The sequence below is a fragment of the Harmonia axyridis genome, chromosome 5 (genome assembly GCF_914767665.1).
Source record: "Harmonia axyridis chromosome 5, icHarAxyr1.1, whole genome shotgun sequence".
Taxonomy (NCBI): domain Eukaryota; kingdom Metazoa; phylum Arthropoda; class Insecta; order Coleoptera; family Coccinellidae; genus Harmonia; species Harmonia axyridis.
In genome coordinates this window covers 2,407,755-2,417,792 of record NC_059505.1, presented here as the reverse complement: position 1 = coordinate 2,417,792, position 10,038 = coordinate 2,407,755, and the positions used below count along the sequence as shown (strand labels likewise).

Sequence of the window (10,038 nt, the reverse complement as noted above, 5' to 3'; positions counted from 1 at the left end):
CATCATCGTTTTTGAAGAAGTACGGACCAATGATTCCACCAGCCCATAAAGCGCACCAAACAGTCAGTTTTTCTGGATGTTACGGTGTTTCGACAAACACTAAATCGACATCGCTTAACAAAATTAGCTTATGGAAATCGGGAACAACGGCAATCTCATTTTGGGCCCATTCGACGAATCTACGCCTTACCTTATCAGCGAAGAAACAATGTTGTTGGTAATTGACTGGCTTGTGTTCTTGTGTTAACTGAACTTGAAAAGCCTTAAGCACTAAGTTTTTATGCAAATTACGGTGTAATGTTGTTTGTGGCATGCCTAATTCCCAAGATCGACGAGGAATCGACAAACCTGGGTTTTCGTCATCAATAGATGGTATAGCAGCAATATTCTGAGTTATTCTTGAGCAGCGCATCACGGTTTCGATTTTGCACAACCCTAACTTGTCCAGCTCAAATTTACCAAGAAGTTGTTCCAGGACTACCTAGAGGCCAGAAGTTTTTCAGTTTTGCGAACTGCGACTGTAAAATTTTCCGCATGAGCTCCATCATCGAATTTTGAATGCTAGAATACTGCAAAATCTAAGCATCAAAATTTATTATCACACTCTATCTAAAAGAATATTCTGAATCTAAAGATTTTTCAATGAAAGGTAACTTCCAATAATATGATCTGCTTTAAATTTTGCATAAAGCTTGGAATTGTAATTTCATACCAATACCCAAAATCTCAACTCCATAAGTTTCGTGGCCACGGAGATATTGAGCAATTTTGTTTCGATAACCTGCTTGAATTTCCTATTGTTTTTGTCTACTTATCAACATGACATTTCACACCGAGAAAATGCTGTTACGCATAGGTATACAAGCAAAATTTCCACTTGATCGGATCTATTGGGATCGGATCCATTTGAACTGGAATATTTTTTTTTAAGATATTCTATTTGAATCTCCTTGAAATAAAAATTTCGAACAAAACATGAAATTGTCATTCTGCATACACTAGCTAAATCTCAAGCCGTTCTCAAGGTATTTCTTTTGGATTTGGCCTTTCCCCACAAAAACTTGACATAAAAATATTGAAACAAGAAACATTGTTTGCTTCAGGCAACTTAACCTGAATGGGAACAATACAGAATTGCATCCTTAAGCGAATTCCACAGAAGATTTTTTTTACTATGTAGTATGTACTAAGATTTAAACATTTAATTTTAGGTTCATATTTTGTAATTGGTGTATATTCCCAGAATTTGAAATTATCCTGTCAAGTGTCTCAAAGGCATTAGTTGGACTTTTGCAAAAATGATCAGGTATCTACTAGTCATTGGGAGCAAACAATAAATATAGTGCTTTGACCACTTTTTGAACCGAAAATATTATTGAAGAATTGAATCATTCCAAATAGGAATTTTGTTTGGATAAACCCGTGTAGAACAAGGAAAATAATAGTTTGAAAGTTGTACAGTAGGAATGAAATAAAAAATAAAATAGATGATATGAAAACTATTGAAAAAATCAAAGGACACTGCCCTAATTTGGGGAGTTTTACGTGAAGGGTTTCGGTAACATCAATTTTTCAGGAATATAGGTTCCTAGGTATCTACTCTTATCATCGACGAAATATAAATTGGGATTACTTTACCCAATATACAAATTCTGTCGGTTTTGTGGTCATTGACATATTGGGTAATTTCCTTCCGAAATTTTTCTTGAATTTTCTATGGTTCGGGTTACCTAATTGTCACAAAATTTTGCTTAAAATGCTCCAAATTCTCTACCCGATCAGATCTGTAGTTACGGAAATATTAGGAATTTCTGTTCCCATATTCTTCCTAATTTTCCTACGGTTCTGATGATGTGATCTGCTTGAAATTTTGCATAGAGCTTGAAATAATTATTTTATATAAACACCCAAAATCTCAACTTCATTGTTTAAGTGCTCACGAAAATAATATGTGTGGATATTCTTTTTGAATTTTTATGATTCTGTTGGTTACGTGATCAACTTGAAATTTTGCGCGAAGTTTGAAATGGTTCAACTCGGTTCTTATGATAAGATTAATTTTGCACAAATAGCTCAAAATAGCTATTTTATATATACTTACTGACAAAGAAACTGCAACACCCTCAAGGAGCTGTTTCAATTTTAATTTTTTTTTCGGTGAAACATAGATACTATAGCAAGGCTTAAATGATTGAATTTAAAGAAAAAAAATTGTGAAGGTGTTTTCATGTAAACAAATTTTGTGACTTAAATATTGTAGTAAAGTTTTTTGAATTTTACAACAAACCAGCTGTTCGGGGACATCCAAAATCGATGTTTAGTTGTTGTTAAAATGCCTAGAGCACGTGTACGCGGAATTTATCGCCAGCTAAGTGAATTTGAAAGAGATCGAATTGCTGGTCTACGGGAGGCGGGGTTATCATTTCGAGAAATCGCTAACCGTACGAACAGAAATCCAACTACTGTCATGAGATGTTGTCAAGCGTGGTTTGATAATGCCCAAAATCGAAGAAGAGAGTCAGTAGGCGCTATGGTATGGGGTGCTATTGCACATGCAAGTAGGTCACCTTTAGTCTTTATTCGAGGTAACATGACAGCGCTACATTACCTTCAGGAAATAGCGGAGCCCTATGTTCTCCCTTACCTTAACTCGCTCGAGAATTCAATATTTCAACAAGATAATGCCCGACCTCAGGTTACCAGAGTATGTTTAAACTTTTTGAAGTAACCCATATGAATTTTTTGCCATGGCCGCCCAGATCCCCTGATCTTTCGCATATAGATCATGTTTGGGACATCATGCGTAGAAGACTGGGAAATTGACTCTAGCCCCCACGGCCTACAATATTCAAGTAACAAAAATTGTTTACATCAAAAAACCTTCACGATTTTTTTCTTCGAATTCTCAATATGGGTATAGATACTCAGGAAATTTGATAGATAGAAGTAGAAACTAGTGCTTTGTGATCTTTTTGATAGTATTGTTAAATTTTTCTCAATTGAAAAATATCTCGGAATTTCATCATTGCTTGAGATATTTCTTTTATATTCTTTATGATTCACATAAATTACCAATTGAACCAAAGATCAATATGGTGGATGCACTTACCCTAATATATTCTATGGAACCATATTTATTGTGTTTGGTGCATTCATTCAAATATTGAAAATAAGGGTAGTAGTAACTTTGGCGTTCAATCCTGTTTTTTTCAGAAAATTTATTCTGTTGATATACATTTTCAATTACAATTATTAAATACAATTCTCAATAAATATAGCACTTGTGTCACCCAAAATTAACATCAGGAAAAAAATGTTTTCGGGGACATCCTTTTCGTATTTTGTAATATACCTAATGACTAGAATTCTATCCGTAAAAACACTGGAACAGTTTTATCCATCACTAAGCACTATATTCTTTCATTTGTACACTGTGAACATAATTGAAATTATGATTATCCTTTTTCGATTTATCGTCAATTTCTGCGTTGGCTCTTGCAGCAGCCTGTTGTAGTACAGCTAAATTCTTTCGATTCCTTTGCTTGGAAAGTATATTCCTGATGTAATGACATGGAAAAATCATGCTGTCACCTCCTGGTTCTTCGGCATCGATGAACACTCCTCTTACCAGCAATGAATTGGAGCATCCTAAGATTATGAGGAATATTAGAGACACCCAGTATACTAACCAGCAGCTGAGTTCTTGCTGATCTGAAAAAATAAGCAATTATCAATTGATTGAAATGAACAATAGTGAAACCTAGGTTTGTCGAGTCCTCGTAGATTTCAGAAATTAGGCTAAGATTTGTGAGTGTTGCTACTTTTGTTATTTGAAAAAAAAAATGGAAAAAAAGAATTTCGTTTGCTGATAAAATATTGCTTTTTGAAGGGAAAAAATACAGTTGGAGCAAAATCTTGTCTTGATGAAGAGTTTCTGGGGTCTGCACCAGAAAAATCAACCATCATTGCTTGGTATGCTGAGTTTAAACATGGTGAAATGAGCATCGAAGACGGCGAACGCAGTGGACGCCCAAAAGAGGCAGTCACCGCCGAAAAAATAAAAAAAAATCACAAAATAATTTTGAATGATCGTAAAGTGAAGTTGATCGAGATAGCAGACATTGTGAAGATTTAATCTGAACGTGTACATCATATCTTTCACGAATATTTGCACATGAGAAAGCTGTGTGCAAAATGGGTGCCACGCGAGCTCACAATCGATCAAAAGCAACAACGTGGTTATGAATCTGAGCAGTGTTTAGAGCTGTTTAAGTGCAATAAACCTGAATTTTTGCGTCGATATGTGACAATGGATGAAACATGGCTCCATTATTTCACTCCGGAGCCCAATGGACAGCCAGCTTAGTGGATTGCAAACGATGAACCGAATCCAAAGCGAGGAAAAACACAACAGTCAGCGGGCAAGGTTATGGCATCAGTATTCTGGGATGCGCAAGGTATAATAATCATTGATTACCTTCAAAAAGGCCAGACCATCAACAGCGATTATTATATCGCGTTATTGGATCCTTTAAAGGATGAAATCGTTAAAAAACGGCCCCATTTGAAGAAAAAAAGGTGCAGTTTCATCAAGACAATACGCTGTGTCACAAATTAATGAAAACAATGGCAAAATTGCATGAATTGGGCTTCTAATTGCTTCTGCATCCACCTTATTCGCCAGATCTGGCCCCCAGAGACTTTTTTATGTTTTCAGACCTCAAAAAAATGCTCGCTGGAAAGAAATTTAGCGCCAATGAAGAAGTAATCATCAAAACTGGTGCCTATTTCGAAGCGAAAGACAAATCGTTTTACAGAAATAGTATCGAAAAGTAGGAAGATCGCTATAATCGCTGTCGCCCTCGAAGGCAACTATGTTGAATAATAAAATCGAATTTTGCAAAAAAAAAAATGTATTTCGCAATGGTAGAGCGTGGACTTTTCAATTGGCCTGTTAGGTACAGTTCTGAGGTTTTCGAAAGTGCAATGAATGCATAAATACATAAGCGCTCAAAAACTCCTGACACTAAGTCATTTTTTTGTCAAAAATTGCTCGAAGTGGAGTGAAGTTTTGATTATTCCCATCTGTAATCGTGTTCTTATTAATTTTGCAGTACTCCCATCATCAAGAGCTTTCCAAATATTCTTATTAATAGGGCAATATTCGTCTAATGTTTTTCAATGAATTGAGGATTATGGGTATGATTGAAATTGTATATTTCATTGTTGATCAGTGATATGCAACTTCGCAAGGAGTTCGTTAATCAGTCGCTAATTAAAAGAAACAATTGTTCTGTTATAGTGAAATAATTACTTATTGTAATGATTTTCCATTCATTCATGTGTTTAGTAGAAGAATTTAATTGGCCATATTTCATATCAGTGTTCAGCATTGATAAGAATCGTAATTGTTTTTTAGTTCTATCAGTTCTAACAAAATTTATTATTTTCTGATATCTACCTGGTAAGAAGTAATGATCCAATAGATCCCACATTCCTCGCCAAATATTGATGGTTCCAGTAGCTGAAAACAGGATGAATGTGTCTCCAAATATCAGTCTCGGAATGATTTTCAGGTGTTTGCATATCCATCTAACAGCAGTTTGCAGTGAAAATGCTATTGTTACTATTATGTAGCCCAATCCCTAGAAAGAATGAAAAAAATTAATACAAGATTTTTCGTGAGCAACTATACAAAATTTTTCGTCATAAAAATCAACTGAATAAGAATATAAACAATATTTGATAGCGTAAAAATTGAGAAATGATCAAAATCTCATTCTCAAAAACATATGTCCTGGAATTATGGATTCACATTGAACCTTTAATAATCCTCAAGAAAACCGAAGCATCTTGTAGCATTGATCATAGATATGTTCTATTAACATAGGTATTCAATCAAATTGTTGATAACAAAAATTTCATTTGATTCATTATGGAATAAAAAATCCATTATTTTCGCATCACCCAAACTATCGATGAGGATAATTGCTAAAATATTGTGGTGTGTGATATCGTATCTTGAATATTTATAAATACTCATAATGAAAAAACAGCACCTAAGGATTTTTAACATATAATTTATATTTGATTGTTCTTGCAGATGTTTGGTATTCATACTTGTATCTAAATTCTCAATGTTCCTAATATCTTTTGAGTAAATAAGAATAGACTTCATTTGAGCGCTCGTTCACCAAACAGATCACTCAATACATCTCATGTATTTTTCGAATATCGCTTAACCAGAACTATAGAAAATACAAGGATATCGAAAAATATTAACGTATATCCGTGACTATAAAATCGACGGAGTTGAAATTTTATAATTCAAGAAAATTATTGATGAACAAATACCTGGTATTTTTTTTGGAATAACAGATTGGATCAGGTTGAAATTTTGCGTGTACCTATATTAAAAATAACTATTTCAAGCTTTGTGCGAAATTTCTTGTTAATAGCTGCATCAGGACCATAGAAAATTCAAGAAATATATTGGAGAAGAAACGCTCAATATTTCTCTTATTATAAATCCGATATGGTTGTGATATGGAATAACCATTTCAAGCTTCATGCAAAATGTTGTTGTGCAAAAATTTGTTTTATTAAAGCCATAGAATATTCAAAAAACGAGGAAAACACTAACATTAAATCAGAAGCTAATATATTTATGTGGTCTCCAAGGGTGCAATTCGAACACTAGTGGAAGAGCGTTCAGTACTCTCCTTCTTTCTTTTGTAGAGACATTCTTTTTAGCATGTTATAATGAAATTCACAATCTAATTAAAATGATAATGAGAATAATGTTCAATATCCACATTGATACTTACCAAAGTGACCCAGTAAGAAATTAGCTTATTGTCTGGAAAAATGAGAAGATCAAGCAGCTGAAATCCACCCCTCCAAGCTGCAACTACAAAAGTGCCAATACCAGCAGTCGAAAATATGCAATCCAAGATGTAGAGCTTCTTTCTCTCACTTGACTTGAAAAAAGAACAAAAATCAATACTTTTGTAGATTATACATTCGCAGAAGTAACATCAATAAATAAGGAACCTAATACAGAAGTGTAAATATCAACTTATGCTGAATTTATTTCGGTATAAAAATAAAAAAAAAAATTCCTAATGTTCACATTTTAATGGACGATGATCTCGTTAGTGGAAATTATTCAAAAAATTTCGATAGAGATTTTTGTTTGTGAAAATGAACTTCAAAACGTTGGAAATAATGATTTATCAAAATTGTTATATCTGAAAGGCATTGAGAATTACTGCTAGGAAGAAATATACTCACTGATGTTCTGAACATAGTCAACACTTGAAAATACCCATGTCTTTCATCCGTAGCCACCACCAGAGGTGGTGAAGAAATATTCCTCAAACTCCTGAACGCAGCTAAAATCACCATGGCGCCAGCAGTACTTAAAGCCACAGGCAGCAAATCTCCAGGTGTGAAGATATCAAGCAGTTGCCAAACTCCTCTGAACCAGTTAACACAAACAAATGCATAAACCGTTGAATACGTTCTCGACACAACATAATACAAAACACGATTTGTATCAGGATGAAAAGTTTGATCCATAGGTTTTTGAATAAAATTTAACATTAAGTTTCCGCAAAATCCGATGGCAGTGGATATTGACGCACTCAAAACCTTATCCTCAGGGTAACAATAGATGTCCATCAGCTGCCATTGGCTTCTCCAACACCCCACTACACAGGGGGTGATCACAAATGCCGAAAAAAGATAATCTAACACAGCCAAGAAGAATTCGTACATTTTGTCTTTCTCCTGAAACACTTGTGTGGATTCAACTACACTACCCCTCATCTTCGCGTTATTTTGGGTACATTGTGCCATCGGTGGTTAAAAACGCTCAAAACGTTAAGATGAGAACTCTGGTGGAGTTCCACATTGTTTGAAATGGATTTTCTGCATGATTTAGGTTGAGTCACTACTATGTACTATATGGTTTATTTGGTAGGTCTATTTAATTCCCCCAATATCTTTTGGAGGGGAACCCACGTGATAGGAACTTCTCTGTCAATTGGACCTGGTGCACGCCGATGAAGAGTTACCTATTTTACTTGAATGTTTTACTCCAATTCTGATCGTCTTCTTCAACGTAGATAGATGAAGATTTTTCGAAGAAGTGAGGAAAATTTTCTGGATTGATTTCTTGCAAAAATGAATCGCAATTAGAATGTTAATTACTATATTCGTTGTGTGGATTTAACGATTATACCTTATCAAATAATGCAGAATTTCCCTGATTTAATTAATTCAGTTAGATCTATTTGCAGAAATAGTGGTCAAGATCTTGCAAATTTTATATTTTATGTAGAGTGGATTCTAATAAAAACTGAAAATGTGGAGAGTATGGAAGTCAGTTTCTTTCCTGTGTCTATTGCATTCTTGCAGACCCCGTATACAGAGTGTTTCATAAGCATTGCGAACAATTCAGTATATTAATCTCTGAGCTATTTTTGGAGTCATAACGGGTGTTTTTTTTCGAGGTATATAACTTAAATTTGGCATTAGTGTTCAAGATGGCGACCGATTTAACAGCTGTCAAGTGATTTATTCTCAGTTCGGTTTGGCAATTCATCATGAATAGACTCACGCCTGAACAACGCTTGCAAATAGTGCAATTTTATTTCGAAAATAATGGTTCTGTGCGGAATACGTATCGCGCACTACCTCTATTTTATTTTGTTTAGCGATGAGGCGCACTTCTGGTTGAATGGCTACGTCAACAAACAAAACTGTCGCATTTGGAGTGAAGATAATCCTCAAGTGTATGTCGAAACACCGTTAAATCCAGAAAAACTGACTGTTTGTTGCGCTTTATGGGCTGGTGGAATCATTGGTCCGTACTTCTTCAAAAACCATGATGGCCAGAACGTTACAGTCAATGGTGATCGGTATAGAGCCATGATTACTAACTTTTTCATTCCTGAATTGAACAACCATGATGTCCAGGAGCTGTGGTTCCAACAAGACGGCGCAACATGTCACACAGCCACAATCGGTTTGTTGAAAGACACGTTTGGTGACCGCCTAATTTCACGTTTTGGACCTATGAATTGGCCTCTAAGATCTTGTGATTTGACACCGCTAGACTACTTTCTGTGGGGCTATGTAAAGTCATTGGTCTATGCGGATAAGCCACAAACCCTTGACCATTTGGAAGACAACAATCGCTAAAAAAGCCTTCACTTAGATCTTTGTCGAGAGGACATCAGCAATTCCAGACATTTCATCCGAATCCATGGTGATCTAGCCATTCGATTACTGAAAACATAATTTTATACTTTGATTTGATAATAATTGTGTCATTCGATGACATAGCAGAGGATTAATCCACAGATTCGAATGTTTTCCAAGCTTTAGTTACTCTTGATCATAGATTGAAGGAATGCCAAAACCTCGCCTACAAATCGATGATTATTGGCAGAATTATTATAAAAAGTCTATGAGACTGACTTGCAAAAATACGTAAATATTTGAGTGAATCAAAGTGTTATTCTCCAGAAAGTTATTTCTAAGGTATTTTATGCACATTTTTCATACAATTCAAGTTGGCAATTTTCATTTATCCTATAAAATGGTATTGATGATACAAAATATGTTGTTTGTTATAGTTTTATGATGTATCTCAGTCAGTTCTACTAGCAGTAGGTACCTAATGATGAAAATCGAAGGTAAAGAAGTTATGGGAAAAGAATGAATCGAAGTTTATCATGACGAGAAGCTCTTTCATATTGTGAAATAGAGCCATCGGTGAGCAATTAGAACAATTATTATAGGCAGTAAGTTCTTTCAAAGAAAACAACTTCATCCAAATTCTAACTATAACGTTGATGATTTCAAACATTTAGAGAAAGGAAACTGCAAAATCTATTTGTTTTTAATTTCATTCTATGAAATCTGGAATACCCAAAATTGGTAGTACCTTCTCATTTTAAGGATTCTTGTTTACATTCTACTGCTATAACTGAACAAGTTGGTTTTGAATACTCTTTATACTTAAACTAG

At 34.7% G+C, this 10,038-nt stretch overlaps 1 protein-coding gene across 1 annotated transcript; it reads right to left on the bottom strand.

Annotated features, from left to right (window-relative positions):
• Positions 1 to 3,198: 3,198 nt before the first annotated feature.
• On the bottom strand, positions 3,199 to 8,258 carry LOC123679717. Its single transcript, XM_045617140.1, has 4 exons — positions 7,294 to 8,258; positions 6,828 to 6,980; positions 5,462 to 5,645; positions 3,199 to 3,711 (listed from the first exon to the last, which is right to left on the bottom strand). The coding sequence occupies exons 1-4, from the start codon at positions 7,858 to 7,860 to the stop codon at positions 3,404 to 3,406; spliced, it is 1,212 nt and encodes a 403-aa protein (XP_045473096.1). The 5' UTR covers positions 7,861 to 8,258; the 3' UTR covers positions 3,199 to 3,403.
• Between the last annotated feature and the right edge of the window lie 1,780 nt (positions 8,259 to 10,038).

Excerpts from the sequence above, each read along its gene's own strand:
- LOC123679717 (XM_045617140.1), bottom strand. The coding sequence starts at position 7,860 with ATGGCACAATGTACCCAAAATAACGCGAAGATGAGGGGTAGTGTAGTT. Across the intron at positions 5,646-6,827 it reads TTTCTTACTGGGTCACTTTG|GGATTGGGCTACATAATAGT; the intron begins GTAAGTATCAAT and ends CATTCTTTCTAG. Across the intron at positions 3,712-5,461 it reads GGATCATTACTTCTTACCAG|ATCAGCAAGAACTCAGCTGC; the intron begins GTAGATATCAGA and ends TTATTTTTTCAG.